The sequence below is a fragment of the Alligator mississippiensis genome, chromosome 2 (genome assembly GCF_030867095.1).
Source record: "Alligator mississippiensis isolate rAllMis1 chromosome 2, rAllMis1, whole genome shotgun sequence".
Classification (NCBI taxonomy): Eukaryota; Metazoa; Chordata; order Crocodylia; family Alligatoridae; genus Alligator; species Alligator mississippiensis.
Genome location: NC_081825.1, coordinates 179628422 through 179644712, shown reverse-complemented (window position 1 = coordinate 179644712; position 16291 = coordinate 179628422). Strand labels below are relative to the sequence as shown.

The following is a 16291-nucleotide window of genomic DNA, read 5'->3' as shown; positions in this document are numbered from 1 at the left end:
TTGGAGATAGGCAGTATCTCTGACTGGAGTTACAGCTGCTGGTTATGACCTGTAAAGCTCTTAATGGTCTGGAGATGGAGTGACCTGAGGGCGTAGTATGACAGCTGTAGTTAGTGGGGATGCTTAAGCTTCATCTTCATTATATAAGAAAGCATCTCTCCAGTTGGATGTGTTGTAGGAAGGCTCCAGAACTGTGGACCTTGCCTGCTCCTCCTTGGTGTCAGTAAGTCTAGATCTGGAGACTTCCTGGTGTGCTGTATAGAGACCTGTTTGATGGTGGCTTGGAAAGAGGATTGAGGGATGCTGTCCAGGAGGATGAAAGGATGTGAGGATGCTTCTTGAGGATGTCTGAGGTCTTATGTGAAAAATTGTTTTAATGCTTTTGGAGTAGTTGGAGGACTAATTATGTCTTAGGGGGCTGGAACCTTGTGTTGGTCTCTCTTTATTATTATTTGAATAGAAATAAAATGCAATTCTTGCTTCTTAGTTCAGGTAACAATGAAAGGAAATGCATAAAATGGCTCTAACTAATTATTTATGTTTCTCTCTCTGTCTCTTCCCCTCCTGTAGCTTGGGGCATTGTGGTCTCAAAGTAGCAGATTTTGAGAACCTCTCCTCTGCTCTGAGCACAAGTCCAAATCTGACAGAGCTGAAGCTGTGTGAGACACAGCTGGAAGATTCAGGACTACGCTTGCTGTGTGAGGGACTGAAACATCCTGAATGCAAACTGAAGAAAATAACGTAATAATGCCTTTTCTTTATTCTGAGCCCTTGATCCTGGTGGTGCAGGATGTAGATATCTTACAATACCGCAATACCAGCAACCCAGCCCTGGACCAGTCCCCTTTTTTTTTTTACTGGAATACTGATTAGAGAAAAAAATCCTTGTCTTAGATTTGATTAAACATGGTATTTTAGAAACATCCAGAAAGTTCATTTAGATGCTCCCAATATTTTTATTTCTTTTGTCCAAAATTATTCAGTAAAATTAATCAAATGTTATTGCTTGTTTCTGCCACTCAAAACTGTGTTTATCAATAAATAAATGATGTGCGAAAAGACTGGTCTACCTTGAAAAACGTACTGCTCACTCTGGCTCTGAGAGACTTGGGTATTTCTGTCTACAGCATGAATTAACACCCACTTTGTTTTCCCACAGGTTGAAAGGGGTAAGTGGAAGTAAAGAAATGCAGCTAGAGATGGATGCTGTGAAAGAGAGGAAACCTGATCTTGTTATTGAAGAGGAACAGAACGGAGTCAATTGCCATTATGTGTAAGCGAGCAAATCACGTACACAGCTTAAGCTATGAGGAAGTCAAAGGGCATGACCCCAAACTGCTAGGCTAAGCACAAACTAGAACAATTCTAGTTTAGTAAAAACAGGATACTAGTATAGAAAGAGTGTAGCTATTGATAGATTAGTGTATCTGTTACTATGCATATGATGTCATACTTCCTATATCATACTTGCTATATAATCAAGCTGTGTGCGAAGTAGAACAACAGACAGTTTCATCTTGGGGCAGTTGTCTGTTCAGAATGCATTCTTTAATAAATCAGTTCTTTAAACTTATGTTGTTGTTCATCTGAGCCTCCGCCTAACGAACCCGGGGACAAGTTTTCCCCAACATCATGAAATTAGTTCTAGCAGCAGCCCAGCCATGCAGCAGCCCACACTCCGTCTCTCCACCATCTCTTCACCAAACTTCCTGATTTAACCCTTCCAAGCCTCTCCAACAAGGCCTACATGCAATTGGTCAGACCATGGAGAAGGTCATTGGCAGGGAGAGAGTGACCCGGACTAGGAGAGAAAAAGACTATCCTTGGTACCAGAGGGGAATTTTAATTGTGTTCCAACAGGCCATTCACTATTATTGGTATAACATAGAGGTTTGTGTAATTTTAAATCATTTCATTAAAGCCAGAACATGGGAAACACATTTTCTAGCCTCTGTTACCTCTTTTAGCCTACCTGGATAGTTGAGAATTTTGGGTGTTATAGACTGCTCTTTCTCTATGGTGCTGGTGTTGACTCTGTCCATGAGTCAGTGCTCCAGCTGGGGATGAGTCATCCATTTAGGCAGTCATTGCTGTGGTGCTGGCTGGCCCTGCTCAGAGAAGAATTATGGAAAGACATAGATGAATGCATTAACAAATGTGCAGAAGAGACCATGGGTATATCTTGACAGAAGCCAGGCATTCAGAGGGAAATGTAACAGTGGGATGCGGAGGCACAGGCAGTGACCAGGGAAAGGAAAATTAAGGGGTTGGTGCAGAGGAATTGTACACTCAGAGTGTGAGAGTAGAACAGGGATCCTATATTTGGTACAGTGTAATGGGGTATGTTTTTTGACAAGTGCTAAAATAAGGCCATGGGGGCAGGAGCCAAGTTGCATTTCTGTGTACCTCAACCCATGTGTCCCAGTTTTCAAAGGGCTGAATTTTCCTGAAATCAACATTTGGGAAGGGTGCGAGGTTTCACTGGGTCCCCAGTTGCAAGTAACACCTGGCAGATCACAGGCACTGCATGTGGGTTGGGTAGGCATTCTGCAACCCATCAGGTTTTTTCCAGGCTTTGACTTTCTGAGGAATAATCTGTAGCTTGTGTTTTGGAACAGCCCACAAAAGCAGTGATGAGCAGGTAGCAGGCAGGTGGATCCTATGACATATTTGAACCAAATATATGTAACCTGCACAGCTTGCTTGCACGTATCCCAAATGGGTTTTGGTGATATCAGAAACAAATATAGGTAAGAACATTAGTCTGTAATAGGAGCTATAGGGCCCCCGATGACAGAATAGGTTGAGAAAAGGGAGTTTGTGCCTTTAAGAGTGAGCACTGGTTAGGCCATGCCCCCCTTTTCTGGCTATATAAGCCTGCAGCAGACAGCTGGGTAGCAGTATTGCTAAGTCCCCTTATAATAAGTAGAATTGTGCTTGGTATTTTTTTTAAGTCATTTTAATTGTTTAAGAGTTTCTGGTTGATAAGCACCCCCCACAACCCTCCCTTGGAAATGGGTTGGACTTGTTTTGGGTTTTTCTTTAAAGGCAGTGTGGCTTTTTTTTTCTCATGAGACTTGGCAACACTGTTGGGGAGTTGTCTAGAGGTCAGCTATAAGGAAGAGGCTCAGGCTTGTTCAGAGGTCAGAGCAAGAGCCAGGAATTTCGGGAGCTTGATGCAAATCCTGGAGAGCTCTTGTTGAATCCTGAAAGGTAAAAGGCAGTGTCCTGTGGGACAGATCTTGGGTGGGACTAGAAAGGGCAGGTGCCCTGAAACTAAAGGCTGTCTCTGTTGCAGGCAGGAGACCCCCATGAACTCTGAGCTGTTAGCATTGTGGGCTTGGAATGTTAAGGACTGTTTGGGAGAGTAGGCTACAAACACCCTGTCCTGAAAACCCTCTTTTTTCTGAGAGCTGCTTGATGGTGAGGGAGAGAGAGCGAAGGCCTGAGTGCCTGTCTTCCAGCCTGGAGTGAAGGCCTATAGTTAACATAACACCAAAATCATAGCAGATGAGACCATCAGATTTCTGCATAATTGGGAGCAGAGACTGGCCTGCGGGCAGTAGTGAACCCAAAAGGGCAGCTTGGCCTAGGAGCGCTAACCACAAACCTGTTCCAAGTCCCAAAAACTACCTTTTCTTGTGCACAACCTACTTCTTTCCCATTTCATACATGGGACATTTTAAAAATAACAGTTGGTTTGCTATTGTTAAATACACAAAATGCTGTAATGGTTTCATAGTTTCATAGTAGGTAGGGTTGGAAGGGACCTTGACAGATCATCAAGTCCGACCCCCTGCCATGGCAGGAAAGAGTACTGGGGTCAAACAACCCCAGCAAAGTGTTCATCCAGCCTCCTCTTAAAGACCCTCAGGGTAGGAGCCAGCACCACTTTGCTTGGAAGTTGTTTCCAGCTCCTAGCCGCCCTGACTGTGAAGTAGCGCCTCCTGATGTCTAGTCTGAATCTACCCTCTGCCAGCTTGTGACTGCTATTTCTAGTCACTCCTGGTAGTGCTCGGGGGAACAGGGACTCCCCCAATGTCTGCTGGTCCCCCCGACTAGTTTGTACATGGCCACTAGGTCCCCCCTCAGCCTTCTCTTGTGGAGTCTGAACAGGTTCAGGTCCCTTAGCTTCTCCTCGTAGGGCCTGCCCTGCTGCCCCCTGATCATGCAGGTGGCCCTCCTCTGGACCCTCTCCCTGTTGTCCACATCCCTCCTGAAGTGCGGCACCCAGAACTGGACGCAGTACTCCAACTGCGGCCTGACCAGTGCCGCATAGAGGGGGAGGATCACCTCCTTGGACCTGCTCGAGATGCATCTGTGGATGCATGACAAGGTGTGGTTGGCCTTCCTGACCACATCCCCACACTGCTGGCCCATGTTCATTTTGGCATCAATAATGACTCCAAGATCCTTTTCTGCCTCTGCACTGACGAGAAGAGAGTTCCCCAGCCTGTAGGTATGCTGCGGGTTCTTCCTCCCCAGGTGCAGCACCTTGTACTTGTCAGTGTTGAAACGCATCCTGTTCTCATCCACCAACCCCTGTAACCCGTCTAGGTTCACTTGCAGCCCATTCCTCCCTTCTAGCGTGCCCCCTTCCCCCCACATCTTAGTGTCATCTGCAAATTTGAACAGGGTGCTTTCTACCCCTCGTCCAAGTCTCTGATGAAGATGTTGAACAGTGCAGGTCTGAGGACTGAGCCCTGGGGGACCCCACTACCCACATCCTTCCAGGTCGAAAATGACCCGTCCACCACCACTCTCTGGGTGTGGCCCTCCAGCCAGTTAGTGACCCATTTGACTGTGTAGGTGTCAACGCCACAGTCCCCTAGTTTTTTAATGAGAATGGGGTGAGAGACAGTGTCAAAGGCCTTCCTAAAGTCCAGAAAGACTATATCCACTGCTACCCCTGCGTCTAAGGATTTTGTGACCTGGTCATAGAAGGCCACCAGGTTGGTCTGACAGGACCTGCCTCTAATGAACCCATGTTGGTTGCCCCTATGCATAATCTCCCCTGCTGGCCCCTCGCGGACATGCACCAGGATAATTCTCTCAAAAAGCTTACCCAAGATCGAGGTAAGACTAACTGGCCTGTAGTTTCCTGGGTCCTCCTTCCTCCCTTTTTTGAAAATGGGAACCACATTAGCCCTTTTCCAGTCCTCTGGCACCTCACCAGAGCACCACGAGTGCTCGTAAAGCCGTGCCAGGGGTCCCGCAATGACTTCCACTAATTCCCTCAGCACTCTGGGGTGGGTCGTCAGGACCAGTTGATTTAAATACATCCAGTCCCTCCAGAAGTTCCCTGACTAGATCCTCGCTGACCCTAGGTCTGGGTGCGCCTCCCCTGGGGCCTACAGAGGTCCCGGTGGGGGGGGTGACCCGGTTTCTGCTCAGGAAAATGGAGGCAAAGAAATTGTTAAATAGGTTAGCCTTGTTGTGTGGTGTGACAACCAGATTTCCTAGCGTGTCTTGCAGAGGCCCCACGTTACCCAGTACCTTCTTTTTACCCCCTATGTATTTAAAAAAGGATTTCTTGTTGTCCTTGATCTGGGTAGCTTGTCCCAGTTCCATCTCCGCCTTGGCCTTCCTGACTGCCCCCCTGCAGCCCCAAGCAACCGAGGTATAGTCCTCCCTGGTGATGGCCCCTCCCTTCCATTGGGTGTACGCCTCCCTTTTAGCCAGGAGACATTCCCGTATGCTTTTGGTGAGCCATGGGGGCTTTTGCGCCCTCTTGCCCCCTTTGATCCTTGTTGGGATTACCTCCCTTTGGGCTTCGAGGATCATCTCCTTAAGGAACGACCACTCTTCTTGGACCCCCGACTCCTCTCCCTCCAGGACCTCAGTGCTTCCCCAACTATTCTCCTTACCTCATTGAAGTCTGCCCTCCTGAAGTCCAGGGCTGCTGCCTTGCTGCAGGCCTTTGCTACCTTGCACTGGATGGTGAATTCCAGCAGGCGATGATCACTGTCGCCCAGGTGGTTGAGCACCCACAGACCCCTCACCAGGTCGTCGCCTGTGGCCAGGACCAGATCCAACAAGGCATCTCCCCTGGTGGAGCTGTGCACCTCCTGGGTTAGATGGAGGTCCTGTATCTCAGCTAGGAACCTACGTGAGCGGTCAGACCTGGCTGACTGCTCTTCCCAGCAGATGTCTGGAAAGTTCAGGTCGCCCATGATGATCATGTCCTTTGACCTAACTACCTCCGTGAGCTGACTTAAGAATTCCTGGTCTAGGTCTTCCCCTTGGTTGGGTGGTCTGTAGTAGACCCCCACCATTAAGTCCCTTTCCCCTCGACTTCCTTGTATTCTAACCCAGAACACTTCAGTGTGCCCCTCCACTGACCCAGTGCTACTCGGTGAGGATGTATATTCCTCCTTGACATAGAGTACCACATCCCCACCTTTCCTCCCTGTCCTATCCCTCCTGTACAACCTATAGCCCTTGATATTCACCGCCTAGTCATGCGTTGGGTCCCACCACGTTTCTGTGAGCCCCACTACATCTGGGTTGGTGTCAGCTAGTAGGAGGGTGAGTTCCTCCTGCTTGCTCCGCATACTACGAGCATTTATATAGAGGCATTTGAGGCCTCCTGAAGATGTGTACACTGGCCCCCTACTCTCAGTACTGCTCTGGCCCCTGTTGCTTACCTGGGTATTCGTTCTGCTGGTCCTCAGTCTAGGCTGGGCTGTTCTTGTGGGTGACGCTTGATTTAGTGGTTCAAGGCTTCCCTGCCCTCGTCTTCCCCTTCCCCCAATAAGCCTAGTTTAAAGCCCGCTGGAGGAGATCCGCCAACCTAGAAGAGAACACATGCTTACCTTTGGGGGAAAGGTGAAGCCCATCCCACCTGAGCATGTCTCTTGTCCTGATGTGCGGGTCATTGTCTAGGAAGCTGAAACCCGCCTCGAGACACCATTCCCAAAGCCTCCAGTTGTTCTCCCTGATGCAGGTCTCATGTCGTCTTCCACGTCCACTCACTGGTAGGACAGAAGAGAATACCACCTGTGCCCCTACCTCCCTTGGCATGCCCCTCAGAGCATGGTAGTCCGTCATCAGGTGATCAGGGGTTCTCCTGGCCACATCATTGGTACTCGCATGGATTAGGACCATGGGGTAGTAATCGGTGGGCTGGATCAAGGCCTGGATTATCCCCATCACGTCCTGAATCTTTGCTCTGGGCAGGCAGTAGACCTTGCGTGTTGAGGGATCCTGGCATCAGATGGGACCTTCTGTACCTCTCAGGATGGAGTCTCCTATGACAATCACTCGATGTTTCCTCCTCCGGGTCTGCTTATCTCCTTCAGCAGGTTCGGAGTGTGGAGACTGTGGAGTTGCCTCCTCTCTGGAGGTTTCCTCCTCTCCTTCCTTCTCCTGCAGTGTTGCCAGGGCCTCGTACCTGTTCTCCAGCCAGACTGGAGGAACTGGTACTGCTTTGCTGTGAGCAGCCCTGGTTCTGGAGGTGACTGTCTGCCACTCTGCAGTGGAGGGCACCTTCTGAGGTGCTTCATCCTTGGGTGCATGGCCCTGCAGGGAAAGGAAATAACCATCAATTTCATCCTCTGCCTCCCTGGTTCCCCTCAGCCTGCTAACCTCCTCCTGGAGCTCCCTCACCTGTGCCTCCAGGGCCCTAAAATGGACGCCTGCAGGACAGGTGTGGGGGCCCCCAATCCCTGCCCCCCCCCGGCCCTGCTGGGCATCCCCCACAGGCCAGGGTGGTGGGAGACGCCATCTCCCCCATGGGCTCTGTCTGGGTGGAGGCCTCAGACAAGCCCCTGGTAGGCAGTGCCCCCCGGGCAGGGGCCCTAGCAGCACTCCACGTGGACACCATTGTATGAATTACTGTTTGTTTATATTTAAGTGTGGTGCCTTTGCCCTAACCTTACAGGAATCTCCCTCCTGGCCCTTCCTGCCCACCCGCCGGTGCGAACATCAGCGTAAACACTGGCGCGCTCTTACAGAGGTACTTGAGGAGGAGATTTCTGACTTCTCCCTGAATGACATCTTATGACTTCACAGTGGTCTCTGGAACATTATCTTACTGTAAAAGAACAGGACAACTTAAAAGGGCAAGTAGAATATCACAGTAAAATGGAGACCCACTAAATATGAGCAATTCACTCACAGCTCATGGGATTGCTGCCTATTTTTCAGTGTATTTTTCTCTTGCCCTCTGTAATCATGCCCTCTTTCACTTCAATCCTAGATTGGGATCCCATTTGCATCACAGTTCCTTTTGTCTTCTTCCCTTTAAGTGACCTACAATCATATAAGACGAGCACATCAGTGTAATGGGGCCCAAACAGCCACACTTATTGAAAACACATAGCATATGCAAGGCCCAGAGACACAGATACACAGCTGCCTCAGTTGGGTTCTGGCAGCCCCTTCTATACAGATAATTGGAAGCACCATCAGTGGGTTCACAAATGATTTAAAGGATGTTGTCTTATTCCTAAATAGTATGGTTATGTAGAAACAAATTTTAACTGTTCTGAACCAAACCTACTGGCAAGGGAAATTGTTCTGTAGGCTGCTCATTCCCCAACTTCTTGTTATTGGTTCTAATTTTCTTCTTGAGTGAAATGGAGAATATGGGTAGAGAGGGGAAGGGGGTGTCCCCTTACTGGACCCTTCAGGGCAGGTGGGTAGATAGTTCCCTTTGGTTTTTCCCTACCCTTGGGGCATGTCCCCCTTAGCCATCCACTTTAAAAAAGCATCTGTGCCTTCGACGCACCAGAGGTGGTTTCAGTAGCCAACTCTTGCCGATCCATGCTTACCTACACTTCCAAAACTACCCACCATCCTTATCTCCCATAGCAACCAAGATTATTCTTGGATTTCACCCGATTGCAGAGAAGAGCTGTTCTCCATTTTAGTCTGGAAAGAGATCTCAAATGTTCAGCCTTAACCAGCATTTTTCAGTGACCTCAAGTGAATGCCCAATGCATAATTTCTATTGACTTTATCATGTTACATTGAACTAGGTGCTATTTTAGACAAGGTCCTCTGTGGACGGAGAAAATAGATTCGCATGTAGGAAGTCTTTTCGTTCCACACAGAGGCTTTCGGGTCTCAGGTTCTTATCTTTCTGTACTCTCTGTTGTATGAAAACCTGATGGAAGGATGTCTGTCATTTTCTCTAGTTTCCAGGTATCTTGAGAGATCTCTACAAGTATATGAGAAAGGGATTGCACCATCAAACCTCCTGTCACACCGAAAAGGAGTTGCCTAATGCTCCCTCCTTTTCTGAGAGTGGTGAAGATTCCCACTCAAGGAGAGAAGAAAGGAGTTTTCTTTGGTTACCATATCTGGCTACGCCCCCACCCTTTCTATCAACACGATCCCTCCTGTACAGGATATAGCCATCTATACCTGTGTTCCAGTCATAGGTGGAGTCCCACCAGGTCTCTGTTATTTCTGTGAGATCATATTGATTCTTATTTAGCAGGAGGGCCAGTTCCTCCTGTTTGTTTCCCAGGCTCCTGGCATTTGTGTACAGGCAAGTAAGCTTGCCATTGGAGGTCTTAGGCAAAGTTTAAGGTGTACAATCATGTACAACTCTCAGCCACTGGGCCTGGCCAGGGCCCTTCTGACTAGAGCTTCTGCAGGACCTCAACCTCCTGTGACCTGCTGAGCAGGACGGTCCCCCAACACCTAAGTCAATACCAAGGCAAGCCGGGCTGAAGAATGAACACTGACTGCTCTCTTTTGCTCTGAAGACACTTGGGCCATGACCCAGCAAGCACACGTGTATCTGGCCCTGTGGGGATGTGCCTGGTGGGAAAGTTAAGCACAGGCACAAGTGTATGCAGGCCTTGGGGTCACATGCACGCAGCACCTGGCACATTGAGGCCTGGGTCTCTGACTGCAGCCCCCCAGGCCCTGCTGCAGTGAATGGAAATGAAACGAATGAATTAATCCTGTGAAATTTGGGGCAAAGTTGGGACCTGAAGTAAGAGGGCCATCTGGTGCGGGAGCAGTTACCAGGGGCTACAGCCCACATCTCAATTTGCAAGTGGGATGATTCAGGGATTTCACCTCAGGAGACTGAGAGGCAGGAGGTCTGAGACATAAGGAGGACTGCTCAGAGAGGCCAGGATGGAGACAGTGGTGCAGCCAGCCCCATAATAAAAGAAGCTTCCCCTTTCATGAATGCCCACAGGTTCCTGAGAGGTTTCATACCACTGGGGAAAGGGGTTTGCATGAGGAAAACCCATATTTTGCCCATGTGGAAGACATTTGTCAAGAAGTGACTGTCCCTGTCTCCTCTTGGAGCTCCTGCGAGGCAACAGAGATTGCTATAGGGAGTTTTCTCAGGGCTGTGATGCCTGATGGCACTATGGCTTGGGAGGGGGCACTAGGCTCCTGGACATGACCAGTGGAGCTGGCAGGATGGGCTTGTTCTCCAAGAGGCCCCAGGAGTCCCCAGGACAGGCCTCAGCCACATTTGATGGGCTGGGAGCTCAGGCTGCCCTTGCTGCAGGTGATTTGTTTATTGGTTGTGCTTTAGGCAGCAGCCCACTCACCCCATCCTCTGCTAATCCCCAAAGTCTCTGCCCTGGCCAAGTCCTCACAATTCACCTCCAAGCCCCACCAGCCCTGCAGCCCTAGGGAGCTGGGGGGGGGGACTGATCAGGCCGGAGGTCTAATTCACAGGCACAAGAGGGACAGAGGAGGAGAACCCCAGAGGTGGGATAGGGGATTGGCAGTAAGAATATTACACCTTATTTTCCTTTGAAGGAAACAAGACCTGAGGACCTTGGCAATATGCTCTTCATTTTATCTCAGGCCCTTTTCACTAACCTAGGGATGCTGCTTATGAGGAGCGGAGGCTGGCAGTAGAAGCTGAAAGAAGAATATGCTTCCCAGCGGTTTCTGTGTTCTTCTGGTGGCTGTCCATAATGATCTGGCTGTGCAGGAATCACCAGCCTGAGCAAGGTGTGAGCAGCAAGGAGCCAGGAAAAAGGCAAACTCACAAGGGAGTCGGAGGAGAAATTTGCTCCTGTCACATTTTAAGCTTCCTTCGCTGAAAACATGCTGGGCACCAGCAAGGAGGGGAGGAAGGAGGAATTTCTAGGGAGAAATCGGGGAATGTACCTATGTAACTAAGTAGATGTTAGCTAACAACTGAACTAACTATAGACCCATGTCTGCAGAGCCATCCCTAGAGTATGGCAAATTGAGACGACTGCCCCAGACCCTGCACTCTGGGGGTCCCCAAGGAACCAGGCGGCAGCAACATTTTGGTTGATTTGGATAAAAATTTGAGTCTTTGGGAAAAAACTGCCATAAACATGGGCAGGCATGTGAGGGTCTATGCAGGTCCTGGCAAGGAGTGTGTTAGTACAACCCCCTTCTTGGTTAAGACTCTAACAGAACAGTATTTTAGCTGAAACGAAGGATGGGTGGGTTTAAGTACCAAGAGGCTTCTAAGAGTCTCTCCGATGATCATACATTGCAGCAAGTAATATTTAGGTGGGATATTCGTGTGAAATTTCTCACTCTGAGGGTCATTAAGCATAGGAACAGATGACCCAGAGATGTTCTGGAATCTCCTTCCTGGGATGTTTTTAAAAATACGTTAGACAATATGGGGGTTGGCCTAAAATGATTAGGGGTGCTCAACTCCCAACCTTTGGGCCAGATTCAGGCCCTAGTATCTTGTCATCTGACCTGCAGAGCTCTCCATGAGCCTGTGGGGAGCCCTGCAGGCTGTGGCCCTGAGCAGGGTAGCACAAGGCTCAATCCTGACATGCAGGGCAGAGGCTGTGAAGAGCCCTAGACACTGATCCCAGCATGTGGCACAAGGCCTGATCCTTGTGCATGGGAGTCAGCCTAGGCCACGTGGGCCCAATCTGGCCTGTGGACTAACCCTATGCCATTCACTGGGCCCACAAGAGCCAGAACATTGAATACTGCTGGACTAGATGATCCTCTGAGGTCCTTTGCAATCTACTTTTCTGTGTTGCTAACTCCTGGGGATTAACACTTCATTCTCTTGGCAGGAGGCATGAGAGTTCAGAACACCACTACCAAAATTGGCACCTGGTCTGGCAGTGTGTATGAAGGAGCAGTGAAAAGTGAACAGAGCTGCAGGTAGCTCTTCTGCATACCTCATGAACTGGAGCATTAACAAAAAAACCTGCATGCACACTGGTGGCTTGGAAATTACTGAATTAGTCAGGGCTCTGTTGTGACATCTATGCATAGGAAGTGTCTGCTCCTCTTTCTTCTCTGCAAGGGCAACAAATAGCTTTGGCATCCTTCTGGATGCCTTTGTTCAGTCTAAATAAAATGCTACAGCATTAACTACCATTGTGTGTCTGGAGTTTTCTGTCTCCTGAAAGTGAGGAGCTGGAAGAAACCCAGAAAGTGTTATAGATCTGCTGAGGTAGAAACCATGGAACCAGTATAGTTTGGATCCTTATGGACTATGGTTCACAGGAGCCCTGTTACATTGGCTGGTATTTCACTGATTCTCCTGCCTGGGGGAATGGCCAGCAAAAACCTCCTGGTCACAGGAAGTTGGTACAGGGAGCAGGTTGCCTTGGTTTTCAAGGGGTCTCCTATTAAATTGGCTAAAAGGAAACTGAGGCTGCCACAGATGGGAGCCTCCCCCACTGGTGCAAAAATAAAAGCTCAAAAGGTTTCTTGAGACTGTAAGGGAAGCAAATACAGAATGACCCCGAAGAGTTAGGTGACTGCAAGAAGTGGCTACTAGGTGTCTTTTATGGGGTCAAGGAAGAGACCCTACATGTCTTCCAAGACAGTAGATAGTCTGAGATGACTGGAATGGAAGTGTACCATGACAGCAGTAGCAGAGTTCTCCAAACACAAAATACACCACTTCTCTACAAAAGTTAGCTTGGTTGGAGGTTTTCAGCTTTGGAAGAGACTATCCGATACCTCAAGTGAACCTTCTCTGTCCAGAGAAGTTATCCATCCAGCACCCAGACTACCAGGTGGAGGAAGGTCGAGCATTGGGGCATTATCTGACCTTAGTTCTGAAAGCTAGGAGGACTCAGCAGAGTGATGGGTGAGTAACTTAAGAGCATCAGCAGCTTGTAGTACAAAAACTGACAGGCTCAAGACATCGCTGTGGATGATGTGCTCTGAACTCTGCCTGAGCTTCCTGATATCTTTGGGAAACTTAAGAACTGGAGAGAAGGAAGAAAATAGTCTCACAGTCCCAAAAGAGGATTATGTTGGTCAGAGACCTTGACCCTGGGTTTCCTGTCCTGGAGCTTGACACTAGATACTTATTCTTTTTGTCCAACACAGAGTAAGAGTCAGGAATCCCCATCCTTCTCAAATAGGATCTCCTCCTTGTGAGATATGCAGAAATGAATAAACAGTGCCCTGGTTGAGAATCACTACTGCAGACAGCAACTGTGTCAGTGGTACTCTAAATATCCCTTATGTACTGACTGTGCCAGTTCTTTAAAGCTGTTGTGGAAAATGCTTTCATGGAGACATACTTCAAAATTCTATCAAACTTTTACTCTAACACCTTCAGAGCATTATAAATGCATATAGTATATCCCTCTAGAACTTCCTTCCATCAATGGGATAACTGAACTAAGTGTTGTTTTTGAAGGTGGATACAATGTGGGCTACTCTCTAATGCTCTAGAGTAGTAATTGAATTTAAGGGATGCTTCTGTGTTTGGGGTGTTAGCAGCAGTGTCGCGATCTCTTGTTCATGCCATGATGCATTGTTCTTTAATTTGTTCATTGTGCAGAACTTTCTCTTACAGTCCTACTGTCCTAAACAATCCCTCATTGTCTTCCTTCATTTCTCCGCCGGGATTTCCCTCTCTTCTCAGAGTAGCCCCCACAAACTCACTTCTCCCCATCATCCCCACTTCCCTCCTGTTTCCCACAATTCCTCCCTCCCTCTCCACAAGGGTTAGGCTGCATCTGATTTTGTATGTAAAAGCCTCTTCTCTGGGGACTGACACTGGTTTAAACAAAGAGAGGGATGTGCTGCAATCTTCTTTAATATAGATGGGTCATGACACTTGGCTTCTAAATCCTATAGAGAACTTTAAAAAATAACAATCTAACATTTAGGCAAAACCACATGAAGCTTGTACTGCCTGTGACCAGTCTCCTATTCATGCCCTCTTTGCACAGTAGAAAAGGTGCAAGTAATTTTTTGTTTTAAATGGTGTAGGTCAGTGTTTTCATTGCAAGACTCAAAAGCCAGTGCTCTGAGGCTTTGCCATTTCTCCACCAGGATCACAGATGCGTATGGTTAGCCCAGACAGCTGTGTAAGGACCAGGCACAGTGATGGTCCCTGCATTGAGCACAGTGTAGGATCATGTCCTGGAACTGTATGTTACCTAGTGGGGCTGGAAGGTGGAGGACCCAGACAGGGGTGTGTCAGATACCCCGTGGAAGGAGAGGTGATGGCTATGCTCCTGGGGCAAGCCCAGGACAACCATATCCTTACTTAGGGACACTGTGACTCCACCCTGTCCCCAGCACTGGGATCTTTTAGGAGAACAGGGAAGACGTGAGTATTTGAGGGCATGTGAGGAGAGCTGGGAATTCCGACGCGCTGAGACAAAGACCCAGCAGGCAGGTGGCGTGGCTGAGGTGGGGACACAGAAGGTGTCTGTGTTGCATGAAGCAGATGTAGTTCCCTGAAGGAGTTGACCAGCAGTGGCCCAAGAGGGCAGGGTGGGTTTGACACCACAGAGACCCTGGGCAGATTGAGGGATGAGAGGTGCCAGGGAGAGGCTGGGTGCTCTCTGACAGCAGACACTCCTAAGAGGAAGGGGATGCTGGGGGCTTTACTGGCAGAGTCTAGGCACAGAGACACTGCTGGCAGCAGTAGGCCTGTGGGGAGCAGGGATGTGGTGCAGAGGATGGGCAGAGAAAGGCTGACCTAGAAGTGGCTGGGGGCACCATGGGGCACTCCCTAAAACAACCATACCCTTACTCAGGGACACAGGGAGGGGTGATTGTCTGCCCCATGGGAGGCAAGAGAGGAAATCAGATCATGGGGAGATGTCTGTGGCCGCAAAAAAAGGGAGGTGGGGGTAGCAGGTAGAAGCCGTGGGGCTGGGATGCTTCTCAAGAAGGAGGGGGTTTCCCCTGAATACATGGAAGCCCCCTTCTTCCCATGAGCTCTGCCTCTGAAGGGCCAGGCCTCAAGCCCTGCTTCCCCATCCCTGTGCAGCTTGGGTGTCACCTTGATAAAGGCAACTGCTGAACTGCTCCAGAAGGGGAGGGTGGGTGGGAGGGGGACTGGGGGCCTGCATACAGTGGTCTAACACTTTGCATGCTACGGACATTGAACTGGTGAGCCTGGAGGGGCCTTCATCGGCTACCATTTCCCAACTAGTTTAGAATTCACTCAAAAGCCCTTTATTATTCCCAGGGAGGCAGCAGCTCCACCATGGATGAGCATCTCCTGCATTTTACATCTGATGTTTGCAAAGTGTACTCATAATCAGATTCATCTGAAAACTGCTCAGTCAGTAGAGGCTCCAGGGTCAAGTCTGATTCAGATTTGGACTTTTTTTGCCAATGAGTTTCTAGTCCATAGTTTATTGGCCCAACAAAAAGTAACATGTCTCAGAAAAATATGTCCCTCTAATACTTTTTGGTCTTTAGCAAGCCCCATCCTCCTCCTACTGGCCCCACCAATCCTCCTAGATATCTCTCTGCTGTTGACTTGGTTGTGCACTGAGCACTGAGCATTGCTGGAGTAGCAACTGTTGTCTGAGGACATGGGACTTGTGATGGAGGACATGGGACTTGTGATGGAGGTTTTGGAAATGCCCAGGCAGTGTGGTACCTAACAGTATTTGTAAAGTTCTTGCTTATCAGATGCTAAACCCCCATTGTCACAGATCCCTTCTGCCTGACAATCTTTAATATGCTGTAAGCAGATGTTCAGCCTGAGACCCAGTTGTCACTCCCAAGGTCTGAAGAAAGACTGCAAGTTTTGGGTTTCTTTATATATTTTTTTCCTGCTTGTTTGGTCTGTTGCTTTTGTTTTTCCTGTGAGGACAGGGCTGGCCCATGTAACATTAAACTGACTGGTATCCCTGGACACAGTGCTGACTGGCCTTAATAGGGAAAGCTGGGTGAGTGACCTGCTTACAAATGCCAATTCCACCAGAACTCCTGGCCAGGGAAGAGCTTGTATCTTCATTTTACAGGAGGGAAGATGACACATAGAGAAGCTGGGTAATGTACCTAAGGGATAACATGGGACAGGTGTGCTAGAGCATTGACTTGGACCCAGGGCTCCCAATCCCTCCATTTGGTTCTGTAATCC

The 16291-nt window shown here is 48.8% G+C and overlaps 1 protein-coding gene across 1 annotated transcript in view; it reads left to right on the top strand.

Moving 5' to 3' along the window:
- The window catches only part of LOC102570902 (NACHT, LRR and PYD domains-containing protein 3), a 49517-nt gene extending 47944 nt beyond the window's left edge, over positions 1-1573 (top strand). The window contains 2 exon segments of the mRNA XM_059721330.1: positions 571-741; positions 1160-1573. Of these exon segments, the coding sequence (XP_059577313.1) occupies positions 571-741; positions 1160-1277 (289 nt within the window). The 3' untranslated portion in view covers positions 1278-1573.
- Positions 1574-16291: the final 14718 nt, after the last annotated feature.